Source organism: Protopterus annectens, chromosome 7.part0 (genome assembly GCF_019279795.1).
Source record: "Protopterus annectens isolate FY-2018-M chromosome 7.part0, PAN1.0, whole genome shotgun sequence".
Classification (NCBI taxonomy): Eukaryota; Metazoa; Chordata; order Ceratodontiformes; family Protopteridae; genus Protopterus; species Protopterus annectens.
The window spans coordinates 1,936,159,817-1,936,184,910 of NC_056739.1; the positions used below are offsets into that span (position 1 = coordinate 1,936,159,817).

At 36.9% G+C, this 25,094-nt stretch overlaps 1 protein-coding gene across 3 annotated transcripts in view; it reads left to right on the top strand.

Moving 5' to 3' along the window:
- SV2B (synaptic vesicle glycoprotein 2B) overlaps nt 1–25,094 on the top strand; it is a 1,975,281-nt gene that overhangs the window by 1,611,515 nt on the left and 338,672 nt on the right. For all 3 annotated transcript variants that reach the window (XM_044078366.1, XM_044078367.1, XM_044078368.1), the window contains 2 exons: nt 17,942–18,031; nt 19,199–19,309. In XM_044078366.1, coding sequence (XP_043934301.1) covers nt 17,942–18,031; nt 19,199–19,309 — 201 coding nt within the window. The remainder of the gene's footprint in view (nt 1–17,941; nt 18,032–19,198; nt 19,310–25,094) is intronic.

The following is a 25,094-nucleotide window of genomic DNA, read 5'->3' on the forward strand; positions in this document are numbered from 1 at the left end:
CTGCATGGGTAAACTCCAGGGCATCATCCTGATTAACCATCCCAGAGGTATATGTCTATGATGATTTCTGCATGGGTAAACTCCAGGGCATAATCCTGTTTAACCATCCCAGAGGTATATGTCTATGATGATTTCTGCATGGATAAACTCCAGGGCATCATCCTGTTTAACCATCCCAGAGGTATATGTCTATGATGATTTCTGCATGGGTAAACTCCAGGGCATCATCCTGTTTAACCATCCCAGAGGTATATGTCTATGATGATTTCTGCATGGGTAAACTCCAGGGCATCATCCTGTTTAACCATCCCAGAGGTATATGTCTATGATGATTTCTGCATGGATAAGCTCCAGGGCATCATCCTGTTTAACCATCCCAGAGGTATATGTCTATGATGATTTCTGCATGGGTAAACTCCAGGGCATCATCCTGTTTAACCATCCCAGAGGTATATGTCTATGATGATTTCTGCATGGGTAAACTCCAGGGCATCATCCTGTTTAACCATCCCAGAGGTATATGTCTATGATGATTTCTGCATGGATAAACTCCAGGGCATCATCCTGTTTAACCATCCCAGAGGTATATGTCTATGATGATTTCTGCATGGATAAACTCCAGGGCATCATCCTGTTTAACCATCCCAGAGGTATATGTCTATGATGATTTCTGCATGGATAAACTCCAGGGCATCATCCTGTTTAACCATCCCAGAGGTATATGTCTATGATGATTTCTGCATGGATAAACTCCAGGGCATCATCCTGTTTAACCATCCCAGAGGTATATGTCTATGATGATTTCTGCATGGATAAACTCCAGGGCATCATCCTGTTTAACCATCCCAGAGGTATATGTCTATGATGATTTCTGCATGGATAAACTCCAGGGCATCATCCTGTTTAACCATCCCAGAGGTATATGTCTATGATGATTTCTGCATGGATAAACTCCAGGGCATCATCCTGTTTAACCATCCCAGAGGTATATGTCTATGATGATTTCTGCATGGATAAACTCCAGGGCATCACCCTGTTTAACCATCCCAGAGGTACATGTCTATGACAATTTCTGCATGGGTAAACTCCAGGGCATCATCCTGTTTAACCATCCCAGAGGTATATGTCTATGATGATTTCTGCATGGATAAACTCCAGGGCATCATCCTGTTTAACCATCCCAGAGGTATATGTCTATGATGATTTCTGCATGGATAAACTCCAGAGCATCATCCTGTTTAACCATCCCAAAGGTATATGTCTATGACGATTTCTGCATGGATAAACTCCAGGGCATCATCCTGTTTAACCATCCCAGAGGTATATGTCTATGATGATTTCTGCATGGATAAACTCCAGGGCATCATCCTGTTTAACCATCCCAGAGGTATATGTCTATGATGATTTCTGCATGGATAAACTCCAGGGCATCATCCTGTTTAACCATCCCAGAGGTATATGTCTATGATGATTTCTGCATGGGTAAACTCCAGGGCATCATCCTGTTTAACCATCCCAGAGGTATATGTCTATGATGATTTCTGCATGGATAAACTCCAGGGCATCACCCTGTTTAACCATCCCAGAGGTATATGTCTATGATGATTTCTGCATGGATAAACTCCAGGGCATCATCCTGTTTAACCATCCCAGAGGTATATGTCTATGATGATTTCTGCATGGATAAACTCCAGGGCATCATCCTGTTTAACCATCCCAGAGGTATACATGCTGTTAATGTAGATTGAGACTTCTTCACCTTTTGTCCCTGTCTGTGCTGCTGATGGTTTAAATGTGTGGAATGCACTGTAGCCTTGTACTACTGGAGGACTTTCTGACAATTTAAACCATGTCTCTGTATGTCTCTGTAATGGCACAGATGTCTGTATTCTCCACAGTGATGAGAGTTTGTAGGGTGTGGAGTTTCTTGCTAAGGCTCCTAGCATTGGGCATAGTAGCACTTTTAGGTTTCTTTGGATTTTATTTGGAAGATCAATTGGTTTGTCAATTTGTCATTGGCTAAAAAAGGCTCTAAGGGGGCTCTAAAAAGTTGTAGCCGATATTCAGAAGCCTATTGAGGCAGGTACAGACCATCATTTGCAAACCAACATGGTTTATTAACCAGATCCTCCCATGCTGACAAATATTGAATCCACCTGGAAAGACACTAGAAACTAAGCCAGTTATTGAAGTAAATCAGGTTTTATTCATACTGTGGCATCACTCTTGGTGAAGGTAGAATTCTGCTTAATGCCAGGCCCATACCTGCCTGAGATACATTATTCAGAGAAATCAACAAAGTCTCTCTTCATATAGTCAAGGGAAGTACATCTCAGGTCATTAATGCCCACATGGACTATGATAGAATCATACTGGTACCTGTGGTGTAATGACTTGAGTGCATGTGTAACTTGCTGGATCCTGGCTAAAGGTAAACAACTAACTGTCAATTTCTCTTTGTTCTGTCTGGTGAGTGGGGTATCTGTGTATCGTACAATGGAGACCCCTATGACAAGAGTAATGTGTTTGCTTGCCTTATAGACTTTGCTTTAAGGGTTCAACATGGTGTACACATATACTTGGTGTTTGGTGTTGCTTTTGGTGAATGCTTTAGAGATCACTTAGAATAGGCTTTGCCATTTATAAGCTTTGGAGGTCTTTTAGGTTTGGAAAGATTCATTTTTAGTTCCTTGGTATAACTTGGTCTATGTGTGTGATTGACACTATGTGTGGTGGATGTAGTGTGTTTGTCCTTGACAATCTTGTTTGTATGCAAGATTTTTGTCTCCAGTGAAATTGTATATGTTCATCTCTCACATACTGTGTTTGTTTTGTTCAGGATTACATGGTTGACTGTGAAAATGAGACAGTTGCTGCATTGTCTCAGGATGCCCATATCTACCAAGCTGGTTACTGAAACATTTGGAAATTGCATATCCATGTTGTCCAGTCCTGTATTTGGGTGGACTATTGTAAGTTATGGACTGGGTTATACAGAGGTCTCATTGGGTGATCTCTGGGTCTGGCACTAGACTAGGTAAGATTGTGCTAATATTTGACAGCAGTGCTGTTTAATGTGCAAACTAGCTGCTCTAAGCCTCTCTCTGTACAATGGCTTCGTTTTAGCCACACTAAGTTATAGGTTTCAGCTCTAAGGGTAGTTTTATAGATGAAATTTACTCAAATTGATACTGGTTTGCTGGGTGGGCAGTTAGTATTATGGATATATATGAAAAATGCATGAGAAAAGTACTTAAATAGCTAACAGAACAAACAATAGCAATGGAAGAGAGGAGGGAGGGCCAGAAGGCAGAGACACAGCCTTTTAAAACCACAACAGGAAATGTGGGAGGTAAGAAGCAGATTTCCTAAAAAGGGATCCAATCTGATAAAGCCAGTACTGGAGCTCTAGTCCTGTGGTTAGAATTTCAGAAATGTTAGCTTAATGTCTCAGTGGAGGCTGAGGCAGACACAAAGAATAGTGAAAAATGTAGCAAAGTAAACAGAAAGGCACTTTGCAGCTTTATTCAGGTAAATGATAAGCAGCCTATGACTTTAGTAGAAAAAATGAATATAAGCAGCTGAAAAAGTACTGAAGCACAAATCCTGGAGCAGAATTCACAACGTTACCATTACTGCAAGCCCACCATAGACTAAGGCACGAGACTATGCATACATTTACCATAGCACTGCCTATGGAAAAAAATGCTATAATAAATGACTAAATAAAGCTCACATCTAGCAGTTCACAGTTCTGCTACAACTACGAATGAGAGAAACTACAAGACTAAGACCCCATACAAGGGTTGAAATACAAGCAGCTAGCATTTACAAATAATTCTACCTGTGGGGATAAAAGTGAAGTATAATGTATAAATGATGCTAAAATGCATCAGTAATATACAATCTTCCCACAACTGCAAATGAAGGTACAAGACTAAGGTCCCAGAACAAACTAAAGAAAAATGCAAATAATATATTTGTATGAAACATGGAAACAATTAGAAAAGGTCAAAGTAGAAACGATAGGGAGGCTATGTGATATTTGGAAGCGAGGTTTGTGCAAGCAGATGAATATATTCAAAGAAAACCTGAAGAGAAGATAGGAGGGGAGGAGAGCATATTTTTTTTTGGGTAGGAGGAACAACTACCAGTTCTTCATTTTCTTTTTTTCCGTGTATGGAGGTAGAGGATCTGAAGGAAGTAAAGAAGTAATAGCAAAGGTAGTAGAGGCAGGTAAACATAAAATAAAGACAGAGACAGACGGGACAGGTATAGATACAAATTTGGAGGAAAACAGTGGTGATATGCGGACAGTGGGAGGATAACTGGGGGTAAGGAAGACTGGCTTACATACAAATTATGGGCAGTGTGACATAAAGAAAGGTAGCACCATGACAGGAGATAGGACAAAGTATAGTGGGCCTTCCATGCTGGCCCAGAGAACATACCCAGAAACGTCACTGATGTGGCTAATATCCTGGGTAGTTACTGCTTCTGGTGGCCCAATGGATTGGGCATGTTTGCCTAGAGACTCGTTTAGCTGCACAAGCAGATGCTCCATGCAGATGTTGAGCTACTGTCCTGTCTCTGCTGTCACCAGTGGACCAATCCACAACACTACTGGATGAGGAGTCTGTGTTTTCCTCTTGAGGGATACCCAGAGAGGACACCAGTGAGTTTTCATTTCACATTACAAAGGAGGACCTCCATCCTCGTGCAGAACAGCAGACTTGAGAAGTGCTGATGCCTCAGTGACAGGCACATGGGCTGGCATGGGCCAAGATGGCTGCTGTTTCACCACCTCTTGCACCACAAATGACCCTGTACAGGTTAAAAAAAAAACAGAGAAAAAAAGGACAGCACATTGTTGCACACTTATATGATGCATGGAACCTATTTTAAATATTCAACTATAGTACTTAGCCACAAGAAGAAATCTTTGGTTAAACACCAAGGCTTGTTCAGTGTTGATTCAAACACTAAGACGAGACAACTATTGACGTAAAAAAACACTTTCATTGATAAAAGACCAAATGAACGATGAGTGCTTCCGGCTGTATTAGCCTTCATCATATCATACACAAACTAGCATCTAGATCATTTAAAAATAAAATTTCATCCAATCACTATCATTGTTCAGAACAAATAGACCACTAAAAACATTTCCTATTACCTAAAACATTCATCATTATAAAATCCAATAGTAAATCACTTGATAAACAATGAGCCAATACTTAACAAGGGGTGGAATTACAGCAATAGTGGCAGTACATCCAATTAGCAAAACATATTTATTTTATTTATTTATATTACATTTGTTGACCAGGATAGTCTGACTGGATGCATGTCCATTTTCAGCGGAGGCCTGGGGAGATAAGCTCCAAGGTACACAGAAGCATTAAAACATGTTACAAATATAGTTTTGGCAAAGAGTACATAAACAATGAAGAATAAACGTATTCCACGGGTTAGAGTTTATTCCTGATGAGAATCAGGGTAATTTAAAACAGTAAGCTGATTAATAGATTTTACACATTCTAGAGGAGAGTTAGCCAGGCTTGCTACAATAACATAGCCAGTTTAGTGCCAGATGTTGTTTGAGTCTAGTTTTAAATTGACCTAGGGAGGAGAGTAAAGTAATGTCAGCTGGAAGTGAGTTCCAGGATCTGCTTACAGAGTTTGCAAAGAGAGAGTCACCAGCTACATTGTTAATTTTGTTAGTCTGAATTATTAGCCTGTTAGAGGAGCAAAGTGGTCGTGGATTGTTATAAGGGGTGATAAGATTTTTAAGTGACAGAGTATTATCCGGATTATAGAGGATTTTATAAGCCATGATCAGTTGGTTATACTGGATTAGACTGGGTAATTCAAGCCACACAAGCTGGTTAGGATTGATGCAATGATGTGTCCTAAAAGGTAGCCCAGTGGCAAACCTGGCAATGTGGTTATAACAGGATGAGACTTTGTTAAGTACAGTCTTGTTTAGATTAGAGAGTAGAGGGGATGCATACAGAAGTGTTGAGAGGAGGTGAGAGCGAGCTATGGGAATTTTGGCTGGAAGGGTTAGGAAGGCTTTTATTCTGTAGAGTGATCCTAGTTTTTTGTTGATGGTTTTGATCAATTGGTTTACATGTAGGTCAAATTTTAGATTATCTATAATGACACCTAATAGTTTTGTAGAGGGGTCAGGGGAGATTATTGTTCCATCATTATCATTTATGGTAAAGATAAAAGCAGGAGACATTTGCGTTGGTGAAAATAACAGCATTTTAGTTTTTTGGGGATTTAGTATCAAATGCCATTCAGAAAGCCAGTTTTCTATAGTGTTAAAGGTGGACTGGGTAGTAGACCATAAGTCTGTTGGAGAAGTGGCTGAGCAGAACAGGGTGGAGTCATCAGCATACTGAATGCAGCTGACACTTGGGATGACAGTATACAAGTTGTTAATCAAGACTGAAAACAGCAGGGACCCTAGTATAGAGCCTTGTGGTACTCCAAGGGTGTTAGGTAATAGGCTAGAGAGTTTGTTTTGCCAGAGGACAGCCTGTTGTCTCCCATTCAGGTAGGATTTAAACCATTGAAGGGCTGAAGTATCTAGGCAGAATGTTTGTAGGGTGTTTATTAAACATTGGTGGTCAACCATGTCAAATGCCTTGGAAAGATCCAAGAAGAGGGCAGAGGATATGTGATTGTTGTTGCAGTTCTGGTTAATGGTGTTGGTAAAAGCTAGTAGGGTTGTAAGTAGTACTGTGGTATGGATGGAAGCCATGTTGGGTATCTGCCATGAGGTGATTCTGGATTAGGTGGTGCATGAGTTGTCTGTGTATACATTTTTCCATAATCTTTGCAAGTGGAGAGAGTAAGGCTATTGGCCTATAATTGGAGAATTCAGTAGAGCTGCCACCTTTATGTAGTGGGATTACGTAGTATATTTTCCAGAAGGTGGGAATTCTGCAATGGTACAATTATTTAGTATTGAAACTGGGTAGGCAACAGCATCAGCTGATTTTTGAAGATACTTGGCGGGGAGTTGATAAGCAGAGAGTGTGGTGGGTTTTAATTTTTTGTACAGTTATAATGCTTATTAACGTATACAGAACTCAACAACAGTTTCTGTTTAATTCATCAGACCCAAATGCGACTTCTACATAAGTTCTAAATCATAACACTGGTAGTGGAGCCATAGAAACAAAATTCAAAGGCTTCTGCACCAAAGCATAGGGCTACAAAGCATTAAGCCCATGATAACACCACTATATCCATGGAGCCAATCATCAAAGACAAGTTAAACAAATAAACCAATGCCTAGTGGAAGATGGAGTTATAGTAAGACATCAGCACATCCAATACCAGAGTGTACACAGAATAACGATACTCAATGACACGTACATCAACAAAATATTTATAAAGCTCATCAAACATAAAAATATTGTTTGTACATATCCAAAAAAGGTAGCTCATCTCTTTGATAATGAAACAATAAAATTAAAATACAAAAACTTTTTCGCAACAAGACGTCAAGCTAAGAACCGAGAAACGTCATGACAGTGCTCATAGAGCCAATCATTGAGTTTTAACCAAATGAGCATTATGGAAATGGTTCACTGTAGGTCTCCCTATTAAAAATACTATACAATCACAAAAATCAAATGTAGAACCAATCGTATATTTTTTTGAGAAACCATAGCCAATCATAGAAAAGAAAAAGTAGAAAGCTTCTATTGCAAAACATAGAACTACGAATCCTTCATAATCCTATTAAAACTAACATTAAACCCATAAAGCTACTTAATAATGAAAGTCACATTGAATCATTAACAGCCTGCATTAGGCAAAATATACACCAATAGATGACAATTTCAAGGGGACAAAAGCCATACTGTTGGGAGACTTAATAGCCTGCACCAAGCAATAAACGACAGTTACAAGAAGGCAAAGATAGTACTGCTGGAACATGTAATCCAGAGAACAGTTCTATAATAGGATTTGAATAATAAATTTAGGGCCATTAATAGCCTAAATAATATAAGATACAAGTTAACAATAAAAAGCAGTAAAATATCTGTGTATAAACAAAGCCGTACCGCTAATCATTACAGTTATGTAAAGTAAAAGCATGAGGCAGACTCCCTATAGGATGCTAAACATAACAGCCAGCCTATAATCATTTTTCAAGTAGATAACCAATCATTTAATACCCTGACGGGCATTGACTAATCATCACCAAGTCAGCTAAAGGCAATAGTAACCTTGCAGCCTGCGGAGTCCGACATGCATAATAGTAGAACCGCCTTAGCATAGACAATGGACATATTACTAAACCTGATGGTTAAGTCAATAGCAGGGAGAAGATTCATTATAAAATATCTAATATAAATAGATGGCCACTAACCAATCCCAGTAATATAGCCAATTATTCAAACCACTAAAGAGAACCAACCGATATTCACAGACACTGTTATAGCAAGTACGGGCACCTCATATATACTAAACAACCTTGTCAATAAACCATTGACTTTCATAATAAAAGGTAAATCAAAATCTCACTGCAAACCCCAATGGCAAAAAATAAAAAAATATTTTTGTTTAGAAAATCCCCGTAGTCCATCAGATCCACTACTGAGATCCAACAGATATAACCCATGGGGAGATTCTAAATTGCCCCTTCAAAAGGAGGGGCAATGGCAAACCAACCATTACAAGCCTATATCCAATCAGTTAGTTAACTTGTAAACACCAAATCCAAATAAACATAACCAAGGGGCTATAAATCAAATGCCCCATATAGGATAGGCAGAAAATCTAATAAGCTGTACCCCAATGGATCACAAGTATGGCAACCACATCTGTCTCTTCTTATAGACAACAAGAATAAAGGAAATATTTAACCTAACATTAATGACTGACCTGATAAATTTAGGGTAGATTATTACACATACACTACACCATAGGTATTAAATGATTGGTTATTTACTTGAAAAATGGTTATAGGTGGCTGTTATGCTTAGCATCCTATAGGGAGTCTGCCTCATGCTTTTACTTTACATAACTGTAATGATTAGCAGTACGGCTTTGTTTATACATAGATGTTTTACTGCTTTTTATTGTTAACTTGTATCTTATATTATTTAGGCTATGAATGGCTCTTAATTTATTATTCAAATCCTATTATAGGACTGTTCTCTGGATTACATGTTCCAGCAGTATGATCCTTGCCTTCTTGTAACTGTTTATTGCTACTCATTTTATATGTTGCTTGAGCAGGCTATTAAGGCTCCCAACAGTACGGCTTTTGTCCCTTTGAAATTGTCGCCTATTGGTATATATTTTGCCTGATGCAGGCTATTATGATTCAATGTGACTTTCATTATTAAGTAGCTTTATGGGTTTAATGTTAGTTTTAATAGGATTATGAAGGATTCGTAGTTCTATGTTTTGCGATAGAAGCTTTCTACTTTTTCTTTTCTATGATTGGCTATGGTTCCTCAAAAAACTATATGATTGGTTTCACATTTGATTTTGGTGATTGGATAGTATTTTTAATAGGGAGACCTACAGTGAGCCATTTCCATAATGCTCATTTGGTTAAAACTCAATGATTGGCTCTATGAGCACTGTCATGACATTTCTTGGTTCTTAGCTTGATGCCTTGCTGCGAAAAAGTTTTTGTATTTTAATTTTATAGTTTCATTATCGAAGAGATGAGCTACCTTTTTTGGATATGTAGAAACAATATTTTTTATGTTTGATGAGCTTTATAAATATTTTGTCAATGTTGTACATGTCATTGAGAATCGTTATTCTACATATACTCTGGCATTGGATGTGTTGATGTCTTACTATAACTCCATCTTCCACTAGGCATTGGTTTATTTGTTTTACTTGTCTTTGATGATTGGCTCCACAGATATAGTGGCATTATCATGGGCTTAATGCTTTTTAGCTCTATGTTTTGGTGTGGAAGCCTTTGAATTTTGTTTCTATGGCTCCACTACCAGTGTTACGATTTAGAACTTCTGTAGAAATTGCATTTGGGTCTGATGATTTAAACAGAAACTCCTGCTGAGTTCTGTATACGTTATTAAGCATTATAACTGTACATATGTTTTGCTAATTGGATGTAATGCCACTATTGCTTTAATTCCACCCCTTGTTAGGTATTGGCTCATTGTTTTTCAAGTGATTTACTATTGGTTTTTATAATGATGAATGTTTTGGGTAATAGGAAATGTTTTTATTGGTCTATTTGTTTTGAACAATGATCATGATTGGCTGATATTTTATTTTTAAATGATCTAGATGATAGTTTGTGTACGATCTGATGAAGGCTAATACAGCCAAAAGCATTCATCGTTCATTTGGTCTTTTATCAATTAAAGTGTTTTTTTATGTCAACAGTTGTCTCGTCTTAGTGTTTGAATCAACAGTGAACAAGTCGTGGTGTTTAGCCGAATATTTCTTCTTGTGGTTTTGGTTTTTGTTCCTCGGCTAACCTTAGCAGTGTTAACTGAATTTTTTCCTCTATAGTACTTAGCCCACTGCTTAGAAATCTTGCTCTGCCTTCCTGTCTTATAATTTAATTGCTACCTTTTCCTGCATGGCAAGAACCACAAAAAAGCAGTAGTCAGTGTATTACATCTCTGCTAAAAGAAGGCACGTACAGAAAAGAACAATCAGAAATGTAGACTTCCAATCGATGAGAAACTGCTTATAAAACAGTGCTAGATCTTTTTCTTCAGCCTCTGCTACCCACTAGTGGATCAGGTCAGTGTGGTATCTCTACACATCACTAAATATGTGCCTGTGCTGCTCTCCATTATGGATAATGCCAGTGGCATCACTCATTGCTCTGGAAAGCTGTGCCAGGCATCAGTTTTATAAATGGTAGCATTTTAGACCTCTAGCAGATACTCAATATAATCTTTTTGCAGCAACAGAAAAAATGTTTCTCGGCTGAACGAAGTGGAAACCCTGCTAGCACCATAACCAGTGCCTAAAGAGGCTGTGTCAACTTTACAGGTCAGAACTAGGTGAAAGACTGTATCCTGATGTACCATGCAGCATCAGGCAACAATGGTGTGCGATGCAAAGAACCAATACTAAAGAGAGACAACACTATGATCTACATAGTGTCTCTACACAAGTCTACCATACACATTATCTCCAGGCCTGGGAATGCACACAGATGAGATTAGCAGAGCTGCCTTTTGCTAAAAACATATGATGTCAAGGTAGCATTTCAGAAACAACTATGCACAATCACCTCATTAGTATAACTACTGATCTATGAGACCAGTTTTAGTGAGATAAAATACAAAGCCAACACACTAAGGAGATGGCACTATGATGATCATCATAGGAATTGTAATATAGAATGGGATAGCAGATTATAGTGCCATATAGGCATACTGACAACTGGAATGCTCACAGGAATGTAGGGTGCATACATAGAGGGCATGGAAATAACATGACTAGGTAATGGCAGTACAATATGAGAGATGAAAGAGCACAAGGACACAACGAGTTGCTGCCTGTCATGTGGGGTCCAGCCAGTCAGGATGCAGAACACCACGGCATGTCAGGTTATTGTCCTGCTGTTGCTGTTATTGTAAGGCTCACCATAACACACTGTACCATCTACATGTAGATCTCTTCAGGGAATACAAGGCTTCCTGCACAAGATTCTCCCAATACAGGGTCACCATGGTGCTGCAAGATGATAGGTAGTGGTACCATGACCAATTCTACCTGTAGTATGAGATGAGGTGTGAATTTTTGCAGCATTAATGGTGACATAGTTATGACAAATGGACAAAAGCATGCTGGCAGTGCTGAAAGCATGGGTGTTTGTCAGGTATAAGTTATACTGTGAGCTAGTTGTGTTGTCACAAGAAAATGTATCTTGTCATTGGGCCAAAGGAACTGCAACATTTGGAAAACTTCACTGCAGTAGAGACAAATGCAACACTAGCAGATCCTATACACAAAAGAGTTATGTATTCTTAACAAGGAGAAAGTTCTGGAACAAGTGCTGCAGGGGAGTTGTGCACGAATATTAATGATATGGGAGGCTGTTTGGTACGGTATGCCTAGACCAAAGCACAGAACATTGCTATGGACATTTTCACCACAGATAATGGAATACCAACACAGAGGCATCTTGCAGAGGTGGAGGAGTTCCTGATGTCCTCTTATATCTGGCAGTGGGTTAGATGTGAGAGATGGCATGGTGAAGACTGCACGAGTGCTTGTGGAGAATGTACCAGATTACTACTATCCTGTTCCAGTATGCTGTATTCATCAGAACACCTATAAATACTTGTCCACCATGTACATTGGTGCTAAAACTGTGACAACCTGCACCAAAAATTATGTCTGCATATATGGGCTAATTGTATTATCTATTATCAGTGTATAGCTGTATGTATGGGAATGGGTGACCGCGGTGGTGCAGAGGTTAGCATTGCCGCCTCACAGCAAGAGGTTCTCCGATTCAATCCTCGGCTGGGGTGCCTTCTGTGCAGAATCTGCATGTCCTCCCTGTGGTCGCATGGGTTTCCTCCCACATCCCAAAGACATGCTATAGGTGGATTGGATGGACACTCTAAATTGGCCCTAGGTGTGAGTGTATGTGCCTTCTGTGGAAGGTTGGGTGCCGGGCTGGCAACTCGATATATATATATATATATATATATATATATATATATATATAAATATATATATATATATATATATATATATATATATATATATATATAGAGTATGTGTGTGAGTATTGCCATGGGTATGTTATTGTCATGCCTTCACAGTTCCATTGGTGCGGAGTCCAGCACAGCAGATAGGCACATGACAGGTGTAAGCAGGTCACCTGTGGCTGCTGCTGATGACACCCTGCACATGAACCAGTCCTATGATATAGTGGCACTGTCAACAGTGCTAACTAGGAGGACACACACACACACACACACACACACACACACACACACACCCACACACACACACACACACACAAACACACACATGCCCCACTGCACAGTTGCAGAAGAAGAAGTAGGATGAATCTCGTGTATTCCCTGTGGCTACTGTTGGGCAATCTATCCACTTTTGCTCAACAATGGCTACAGAGGACGCACCATCACATACAGCAGATATGAGCAACATGACCTCTGATGTGCCCATATCCAGCATGGAGGACAGACATATAGTTGGCCATCACTGCTAGGACTCAAGGACAGTACCACTACTCACACCATGATGGAGATGCTGAATGTGCTTTGTGGCCTGCATGAGAACCTGCACCAACTTCAAAATCTGACTGACATACTGTGATACATGCGTGAGGGCATAGGATATACAGATGTAGCACAAATATGGCAATTCAGCAGGTGTATCCAAGGAAACAAACTTGTGTGAAAATGGTCTAAAAATTGTTTAATAGCACATAAAAAAGGTTTAAGTGCTTTTGTAACAAGTACTTCTTCAGAATCATTGCATCAAACAAAACACCCTCCTTAAATACCCCTCCCAACAAGTCACATGATCAAGTAACACACTATTAAAGCTAAAAAACTCTGCTCTAAACCTATTACTACAAAAAAAAAATGACAAAAACTGGGATTCCAACCATTGTTCTAAAAAGACTACATTAAAAAAATGTTCTTTTAAAATAGCTGAATGAACAAATTGTTGAATATGTATAATAACATTCAATACTTTCTAAATAACATATGATTTCAATTTCAAAACACTAGAAATGGACACTCCATCATTAAGGCTGGGGGTAGTGGCATTCAGTCTTAACTGCCAACACAACTACCTCTCCTCCAAAATGTCCTCCCAAGGACCCCCCCCAAGGTCATATAAAACCTGCTCAAGCACAAAGAACTGAAAAAAAAAATGTTCTGAATGGTCCATTATATGCTTGACCAAAGCATTTCTATGGTCCTGTTTCCTTATGTCAGCTTTGTGTTCGTAAATGCGCTTCTTATATTTTTTTAGTCTTCCCCATATAATAACTCTTACAAATTTGGCATAGGGCCACATACACTACACCAACACTGTTAAAAAACAACTAGACCTGATAATCACGTGGTTGATGGTAATGTGGTCACCTTCCAAAGTATCATTGCAATATTTTCAAAAACCACATTTATATGTGCCAACCCTCCTGTTGCTACATCCATATTCACAGTGCACTGTAGCTTCTATCTCCTCCATTTCTTTGAAAAGGGAAAGAACCTGCCAGTTTTTGGCCAAAATGCCTGTAATTTCCATAGCTTCATCACAAAACTCAATGATAAATGCATGTCCCGTGTCTGCTGTACAACTTGGCCCTCCTGCCACTACCTGAGATATAGAAGTATATGTGGAATGGGCTAAGGGAACAATGTCCCACTTCAGTCTCCTTTCCACTATATCATCTCGAATAGGGGCCACTAAACTTTCAGGATACCCTCTTTTGAGAAACATATCTCTCAGTTTTTCACATACGTCGATCAACCTATCATGGGTAGAAACCATTCTGTCCATCCTGACATATTGTCCTTTAATAATACCCACTTTTTGGTGCTTGGGGTAGTTCTCAAAGTGCAGTAAACTGTTACTGTAGGTGAGTTTTCTATAGATGGTACTCACCCACCTTTCCCCCTGATGATCTTTTGAAACAGAGACATCTAAGTAGTTAATGTGCTCATGGTGAACACAGTGGGTAAAATTGAGAAAAGTTGTAGATGCATTCAGGAATTCCAGGAAACCCTCTACTTCCCCCATGTGGATTTGTTCCAGATGATAAAAATATCATCCAGGAAATGAAGGTACAATCCCCATGATTTCTTATTGTAGTGCCTAAAGAGGATGTTCCTTTCTCATTGTAATAAAACAATGTTTGCAAAAATGGGGGCACATGATACCCCCATAGCAACACCCTTCTTTTGTCTGAAGTATTGCCCTTCCAAAAAGACAAAGTTATACTTCAGGATCAACTTTGTACATAATACCAATACATTAACAGATGTAGAGCAAAGATGTTTGCTGACGTCAGTGTTGCCCATATTCATGTCCACTGCTGACTCCATGGGTATGCTAACAAACACCCACCATAAGGGGGCAGATGTGTTGTAGATGGTCAGAAGCTAGGTGTACACAGCTGACAGACACTGCCCCAGAGACTGCACCACTGTCATCGCTGACCATGCCTGCCTCTGCCCCAGACATGGATCTTCCCATGGCTACATCTGATGCTCTTCTGGTTCCATATCAGAGACATCCCACCTGGCTATCTGGTTTTCACAGTTCAACACCATCCCTCTCTACATAGGCCTATTGAGGACATAGTCTGGCTGAGGCCATTGACAGCATCAAGGATATTGACTGTCTACTGTCTTACCACATGTGATGCCACAGCAAGGTTCCTGTACATGCTTACATAGTGCTACACTATCAATTAGTGGTGACTAAAAATGGGGATACTTATTTCAGAATTGTTTGGTAACTACACTGATCTTATTTTTCACTGTGACTGCCAAACTTGTTCATGGAATGCATTGGGTTTTACCTTCTTGCTTGAGTGCCCTGCTCTTTAGTGGAAGGTTAAAAACAGCCAATATATGATTTGAAATATGCTATGGATAGTAACAGTGATCCAGTCAAAGCTGTATCTTCCTGCTTGTAAATTTTGAAGTACCAACATAAAAGACAATTGTAGTCATATGTATTTGACAGTAAAAATTAAACTAAATAAATGTATTAGCTTTATAAAGCAAATATTGCCATATAAATAAAAGCTTTCTGTACATAAATCAGAACGTCTAAACTAATACACTTTAATTTTGTTTTACTTGTTCTCAGAGTTTCTTGAATCGGCTTAGGTTTTTCAAATTAAAGAAGGTTTATACATTTCAGCTTCTGAGAGATATCAAATATGATTTTTTTTTTAAATGTAGAAGGGAGCACATCTGACTATTAACAAGAAATGCTTGATAGGATAAAGACAGCTTAAAATAAAAGTCAGAGAATATTTTGCAACTACCTGAGCCTGGGCTGGTTTTACTATGAAACATCGAGTTCCTGGAAGTCAGTGTAACAAAAGGATGAAAATATGCTAAAAACTGAAAAGCACAAAAAATTATTTTCTCTCTTTTTTTTTCTGTAGGGGGAAAGACCCCCTGACACCTCTGATGTGGGGGATAAGCCCTCCAAACATATATATAACAACTCCATAGTCACACCTACTTAAAAAAGGAAGAAATGACAAAAAACACTGAATCATTGCCAGGGCTCAATTAGAATCCGCACCGCAAAGATATTTTTATGGGAAACAGCATTCAGCATTATACAGTCCGTCCTTTTTTCTACGTGCTACTAACACTTGAGGAATTTCACCTTGAGCATGTGTAGGGGAGCTACCTGTGCCAATCCCATCATTGTTGTTATGCTGAAGACATATCTAACATCAGTTCTATGTTTTACTTCTGCTTCCTGAGGACTGTCATTGTGCCACTGAAAATTGTTGGCAAGTATTCCGGGCTCATCAAGGTACACATCTATATGAGGAAAACAAGAAATAATTCCAACTTCTATCAAAATATATCACTAAATAAATAACGTCTCTGATACAGACTGAAGCATGCTTTGAATAAGGAGAATGCTCTTGAAAGGCTGCATCTCTTTGTACTGCTAAAATGAATATTAAAACACAAACAACAATATATATTTAAAATGGTAGAACACATTCAGATAAAAGGAGAATTCTCCTGAAAAGTCAGGAAGCAGCTGATGAATATTGGAATCATTATGTTTCTTATATCATATGTACCTCTGCTTCTGTAGGATGACCCATGTTTCTTTCTCATTGTCTTTCTCCAATAGGTGGTTAAGCCTATGCAATGCAACCCCCTCCCCATCTTTTATTACTGGTAAAATATATACTTTCATTTGGAAAAAGGGGTTGTGGATGGATGGATGGATGGATGGATGGATGGATGGAGGGATGAATTCATTTTCTTTGTTTCTACTCACTGCAATGTTATATTTGTGCACTGGCTTTCGTTTTTTTTTTTGTGAAATTTTTAGGATTTGAGAGGCACAGTGATTCTTGCTTGCCCAGAATATAGTTGCTTTGGGAAATGCTGATTCTGCTTCTGTGATTTTATACTAATATGTCAATATGTTTCATACATGTTAACACTTACTTAAATTGCATAAGTCTTTTACTGAAATGTGTCTATATTTGCTCCACACTTCTCTTTATCATTTAGTATATTTCACATACAGACTACTTTCATTTCGCTTTGGTTTAAATATCTTAATAGGTTCTCCTTACAGAAAGTAGTGATCAGTTTTTCAAGTATGTATTTGCTGCAAAATGCTGTATTCTGTCTTTAACATTGTAACACCTTTTCCGTGTTACTTTAGACAAAGTAAAATAAAATCAAAATGGTGTGTGTGTGTGTGTGTGTGTGTGTGTGTGTGTGTGTGTGTGTGTGTGTGTGTGTGATACAGGCAATGTAAGCTAACAATTTTCTTCTACTCTGTGTAACATGCTATTAAACATAAATTTCCAGATCAGATGAAGTTACAAGACGTATACAAAGCAAAAAAAAAAAAAAAAAAAATCACTGCTGCATGATACCTGGAAAATAGCAAATCAGTTGCTGGCAAAAACTTAAAGGTACACATGATTGATTCATGAAGGAATCTGAAGCAATGGGACTAAAGGAGAGTGTAAAGCAGAAAAGAGCAATGTGGTATTCAGTAATAAATATGCAAACATTAACACCATCAGAAATTAAGTACACAATAAGATGTTTCTGCTTTTAAGAAATGTTGCTAAGGCCATTTAATTAATCTTTATTTAGATTTATATTTGTATAATACGTATGATGATACCAAACTATGATTTCTTTCCTTGTTTTCCTAATTGTTTCGTGTGTGTTTTTAGCTAGGAAAACATGATGAAGCCTGGATGATTCTTAAGAGAGTACATGATACAAACATGAGAGCCAAGGGCCAGCCTGAGAAAGTATTTACAGTAAGTGAAATTGCATTTTGTCAATGCATGCTTGCCATGTTAAGAACATATCTGTAGATTAAATATAAACCTTTTTAGAGTTTACAAATGAATGCATCCCAGAGATTTTGAATCTCCTTTAAAAAAGAATAAGGACATGTTTCTTTGTTTAATTTTAACCTACATTTGGTCTATATATAAAATGATTTAACGTGTACGTTTGTAGGTACTTAGCAGGAATGAGAAGCAATGGACATCGGCTGCAACAGTTCATTCTATTCACGTATCTAGATGAGATTTAATTCTTTGCATCTGGCATGGAAAAGGCTGGGATATAATGACATGGGTTGATGGTTTCATTTCTTTGATTCACACACATAAAAGACTTGTTAATCTTTCAGAGATGATACTTGTTTGAATTGTGATATAAAGATTTGGGAACTAATGATACATCAGGTCAGGAAGCTGAATGGAGCTGTAGTTTGATAATAACAGGATCATATTATTTCTGGTAGCTTTTTAAATTAATTCATTACTAAAACTGTACAGTCAGTGTTATATCTGTGCTATGCATTTATATTTCAGTGCATACCTTATAGCTGTACTGGAAAAGAAAACATTGCTGGGAGGAGTAACATTTTGCATCTTGAAGCATTCTTAAAATAACTAGAAAGGACTTTGAATTTATCAAACAGTATAGAATGTAATATACTTATAGCTGGATTATCAATAATTAATTACAATAAGAGTTGTTGTATTGTATATGATACTTATACAAATTTAGTTTTGCCAGTATGTTGCACTCTTAAGTTATAAGTTTATTATGCCTGTACTTTTTCAGTTACTGCCTCATTCATTTCTGAAATGAATTCCTCTCTGGCAAAACCTTCCGAATTTGACCAATAATAAAACAAAATAAAACATATACATATGTGAAATAGTCATGTTCTGAAATTTGACGTTACTACCTATATGTGTGCATAATCCATTTCTGTATAAACACTCTTATTGTTGAAGCTTTTTTCCTTAAAAAGCATGCATAAGAGAGTCCTGCACAACTGGAATGGACAACTTGACACACTGAAATAAATAGCCAAACAAAAGCGGAAACTATGTTTCTTAAATAATGCATTCTTCCTCAGAGATACACATTTCTGAAGCACTTGTGTTTTTTTCTTTCTTTTTTAGGTGTGTCAAATTAAAACACCCAAACAGATTGATGAATTCATTGAAATACAGAGTTCTACAGGATCTTGGTATCAGCGATGGCTTGTCAGGATCATGACTGTCGCAAAACAGGTAGCAAATGTTTGTATGGTAGCATTTAAAGAACTAAGTGAGGTTATGCTGCAGTGTTTTTTTGTGCATAGTCATTGTTCTCTTTCACTAAGGATGGTGAAAGTGGATTGGACATTACACTATTTCTATGTATTAGAGACCAATTCTTCTGCACTGGTTCTTGTTAATAATCATAGCAGAGCTTTCACAATTTGGTCAATTTTATATTCAGAATTTTCTTATTTGTCCTTCTGAGTTTATACTGAGTTATTAGAATTATGATTGACATTCTTCAAATTAATTTGTAGGCTGAATCAGTTATTTTATTATTATTATTATTATTATTATTATTATTATTATGATGCATGCAATCATTTAATAATTGCCTATATCTGCTTGATAGCTTCAGTTCCTCCAATCTCCAGGGTGGTTTTTCAAGGTTGCATTGGGACTGCAAGGAATTTATACAATTTGTTTAAGGTTGAATAGAATATCAAGATTCTGGTGGAACAGAAAATAATACAAATTAAGGTCTTTGAACTGACATCCCAGTGCCATAACTATTTTCATTAGGTAAATTTTATTTTTGTCTGAGTGCCACTTTTGTTTCATTGTTCTACCATTTTCTGTCTAAATGAGTAGGTTTGAAAATGCATGAAGCTTACAGTTATTAAAAGATTAATTTATCTGGTTTACTAGAATTCATAATGGTAACTCATATAGCTTACAATATTTGTTACAAGTAGATGCTTTCCCTTGATTTCCTACTTTGGTTTCCAAATGCACAGTTTATATAATGTTTTATATGTAAAGAGTGTGATTCCATGAATTGTATACAATATTGTTTGCTAATGAAATAATTTTCTTTTTAGAAGACAAACTTCTGCATGTGACACTGACTGTTATTGTTTTAGAAATTCAAACTATATAGATGTTCATTTTAAAAGAAACAACATAATGTTAAAAATAACTTCTTGCAAACCTGAGAAATATTTTCTGATCTGCAAGAAAGGAATTTGAGTTTCTTATAGTCTTCAAAGGGGCATAAGTAGCACATTAAAGTGATGAAACCTTTGGATGGACATTTGTTGCAAAGTTTTACCTGCTTAAAACATTTTCTAGTTGTGGTCAGCATGGATTTCATTATGGAGCTCTTGAATGACTTTATGAAACCCCCTGGTGAACCTCTAAGGTTAGAAAGCCTGTGGACAGTTTATATCATAGAATTTATGTGTTTACAAGCTGTTAACAAACTTAACCTTATCTGAGGTTTAATTCCTTCAGTTTCTACTTGCAAACTGTGTAACTTTGAACAAGTTGTCTAATCAGACAATGATTCCAGGTCACTTCTAAAAAGGAATCCTTGCTACCATTGAGCTTGCTTGGTTAGCAAATAAATAAAGCAAATAAAAAATAAAAAATTCAGAGGGGAAAATGTATTTTGACTTTATGAATTATATTGTTGCCTGACTTAACTTAAAATCTGGAGATGGCTCCAGATTAATCTATTCAACTACCTGTTTTCTAACCTAAGCAGAAGAACAATATATATATATATTTATATCACTTTCCTAGTTAATATTGTCTTTCCTTGCAGAAATGCAGCAGGGAAATAACTTCCTCACTCAAGTTAGAGTTAGAGAAGTGCCTTGCCTAAGACCTATACTTCTACATGTGATCTTAGCCAAAAGGCTGAGAAGTAGCATCTGTGAGCTGTTTTGGGAAGTTTCTCTTTTACTCAATTTTGAGTGACAATGGAGTTGGAATGTATAAGTTGTAGTATGTATGTAATGGGTGGCATAGTTGCAAAAAATACTTCTTTTGAGAGGCTCCTGTACAATTCATATAATGGACAGAGTTTGCACTGTCCAGATCAAGCTGTTTTGATTTAGGAATCGTGTGTTGGTATCTCACCGTATGCTTCAATCTCCTCTGCCCCACCATCTTCCATTCTTTCATTTCCTTGCACATTAATGCTGATGTCACATATGACTTTGTTCTGCATAACAAATTTCATCTATCATTTCTTCTCACCTTTATATTATTGTCAATATGCTTAAATGATAATTTGTATGCAACTTCACTCAGGATTTACTCTGTCTTATTTACGCTTGTTGTTAATGTTTTCTACTCAGTATATGTTAATTATTTGCAATGTGAAGTTTTGTGCTTCTACATGTTGCATTTTTTACTATCACTTCACTTGATATTTTCTATGGCTGAACATAAAATAGGTCTACTTGGGGGCCACTGTTTTATCCATGTTAACAAATGTAAACAAAATAAAGAAAAAAATAAATTAATAAACAAGTAAGGTTGTGATCATGGTATATACCGTGGGTGAACACGGATATCTCAGGTTCTCTGCTGTAAACCTTAAAAAAATTGGCACTGAATGGTCAGCAGTTTGTGTTATTTACGAAAGGAAAACAAGGTCAACCAGTTATCAACTTTTCTTTTATGAAAAGTCCAGCAGCCTTAAAGTTTGGGCTCACTGTACCACATCAGTAACCACCATTGTAGCCTTCCCTATAAATGTATCTGCCCAATGGGAATAGTCAGACAGCACCAAATCAAAATATAAAATAATGTATTGCACAACACAAACTTTTAAGTAAACTGTGGTTTTCTTCTTCTGAGTATAACAATTCTTAGAGAAAACAAACATTTATAATTTTATGGTCAAATTACTAAATGTAAACAATTGATTAAATTGTCACAGTAAAATCATTTTAAATTTTAAAACTCTACTTCTCAAAAAGATCTTAACTGAAAAGGCTTTCATTTAGTACTTTTAACACCATGCCTTTATATGTATCATGTTCACATTCTAGTTTACCTATCAATAAAATATTTTTTTCAAATCTTACTTCCAATGACATTTAAATAGTAATAGTAAAATTTGGAGCTTGAAATTATTGTTGTGCCAAATGTATAAAATATGTTTATGTGATACAGTATGCAATTTCTTTTTCTAATTTCTCTGGAACAAGATTATTTGAGCATTTATATTCATTTACCTATATAAAATGCTTCAAAATATAATTCAGATAAGTATTAAATCTCAAAATGTTATTGGTCATATCTTCTCTCCTACAAAGACTTTTATGACAATCACCACATTCCTTGTAAATAATTATATTTAAAACAGCAGAACATGCATGTCGAGGCTAATATTAAATTCATCATCACCATAATGACCTCCCTATTACCATTTATAAATGAAAAGAAAGACCAGTGACTATTGAATTTAAGGTAATTGTAATATTATTTTAATACTTTCACAAAATCAGGCCAAATATCTAAGCCTGTACTACATATCAAAAAGGTTTGTCATTGTGTACCTGCTAAAACAGGTAGCAATCTCTCTAAGTAGTGAATGGTGAAATGACTCATGAAATTTCGTAAACATTGAAGCATATGTGTATGAATCTGCAGGTCACCAGTAGCTCACAGCCATAGTCAGCTGTTGATGGTGGTACTCCTTATGCAATAAAGCATGTCAAGGGTTAAACAGATTCAAAATAGCACCGGCATTTTCAACATTTTCATTGTTTTGACAGCCTAAAGTTGAAAACTGGGTTAATTACCATCCAACCCCTTCTAATCTATTCAAACATAATAGTGCAATATGTTAAACTTTTCTAATATGTCTCTTTCTTTAACTTAGATACTCTACAGAGGATGCAAAATTGGTATGATATTCTTCAGTTAAAACTGAATGTTGGATGCAAATGATATTAAAACAAAATCAGTATAGATGGAAATGGTCTCTGTAAAGTATTCCTTACAGATATTTAGGTCTCATGAGGAAAGGAGTCATTGTCTGCATTTTATGTAACTTCATATTGCCAGGAAAGTTTGAATCTTTTTTTTTTTTTACATGTTGTAGATATATTCTGATAATTAAACACATTAGAAGTTAACTCATCAACAAAATTCTCTTGTATGATGGCATAAGATTTATGTTTTAAAAAAGTATAGTTAAATGTTCTTCTGAAGGTCAGGGAAAAATGATCTCTACTTCAGTTGTGAAATTTTATTTAGTTTTTTGCCCAGTTGAACCTGACGTTCCTCCATTATTTGCCAGCTATAGCAAGGCTGGCAACATGATTTTGCACTCATTCTGAAAGCTCCTTTTTATGTAATATCATTCAGGTGTTCCAAGATTTTTGCATGAACATTTGCCTCCATTTTGCATATATAAAATGTTTGAGAAAAACATGTTGATATGTAAACTAGCCCTTTTGTCTGTGAAAGCATTAGTTGAAGAACTGGTAGGGTTGGAACCTAGATTTACATATAGGAATAAAACCTGTAAGTGTTTTAATCAAGTAATCCAGCAAAGCTCAGATATGTCTAATACCAAGGGTACCCATGAACGTTTAAGTACAAGCATCTGTATGCCTATTTGTTAAGCTTGAAATTGGTAACATTTAGGCTTCGTTAAAGGGATAAATATAGTGTATATGTGAGTGCTTGCTGGTTAAAGATTGAATGCATGTGATAGCATTTTCAGGTTAGGATTAGAGTCAGGGTTAGATAAGGTGCTAGATTTAGTGTTTGTGATAATGTTTGTGTGGTAGAGACAGGGTAAAGGTTGGGAAAGGGAATACATTTAGGGCTATAAGTCTATGTGTGTGTGTGTGTGTGTGTGTGTGTGTGTGTGTGTGTGTGTGTGTGTGTGTGTGTGTGCGTGTGTGTTAGCATACAGACATACAAGTGCAGCAACACAGCAGTTAAATATAGTGAAATGCTATAGCACTTTAAAGTATGACAACGTGGTGAATCTTAGTTATTAATGCAAAAATGTAAAGGTAGCTCTTTGAAATAACAAGAAAAAGTGTAACTCATTAATGTGGAGTACTTATCAAATGTGGACAGATTGAAGCAGTAATACTTAATCTCAAAGGTCTATATTTATATTTATGTGCACACACATATATACATGGGTCTACTTCAAATGAATGAAAGTCCATATGAATGAATTCCACATTACTGAGACAACTTTGCTGAAAGTGCAAAATAATGTACAGTAAATTTAAAAGTATGAATCATATAAATGAAAATAAGTTCCTGAGTTGTAGCCAGTTGCAGCACTACAAAAACAGGTATAAAAATGCCCTTTTCTTCAAGGTAGTGTGATCTTGTAGTTGGTATATTTAATTTGTGGGGGGTATGGGGGTGGAGCCTCACACATGGGGATGCAAAAACGAAGGAAAAAAAAATAATTGCAGTCTTTTCCTTACCACAACACTCCCATTTTACCTGTGAATTTTGAGGCCATGTCCACTTCAGCACAAACTGGTCTGCAAGGTATGTTTATAATACAAAGACATAGTGTGGGAGTAGAACACAGTAGATGAGATTACATTAATGTTTCTTTAGGTTCATGTAGAATTATGGGAAGTGTGACTACTGGGACAGTGTGATTGCGGTTTAGGGTGAGTTATTTTAAAACACTAGATTGCTGGAAGGTTTTTGATTTGTTTTTTATAAGAAGATAACTTCATGGATTGTTCAGAGACATGATAATTTCATGGTTTGGTCAGAGATATAGGGAGACCACTTTTCGGTTATGTAAAGCATTTATAGCATTTACTGTCTGTTTTTCTCCTTGTCTCTGTAAAAAAACAAAAAAAAAAATCTCTTGTTTTCCCGCCTTACTGAACTAGAGTAGTCCAGTTTCAGAGTTGCTGATCCCTGGGCTTTGTTTTTAGTTCCTGTTACTGATCCATTGCCTTATTAGGAGGGAGGGAAGTTTCTTTGCTTACCAGTGGGAGTGGGAAGCACTGAGCGGCCTTTT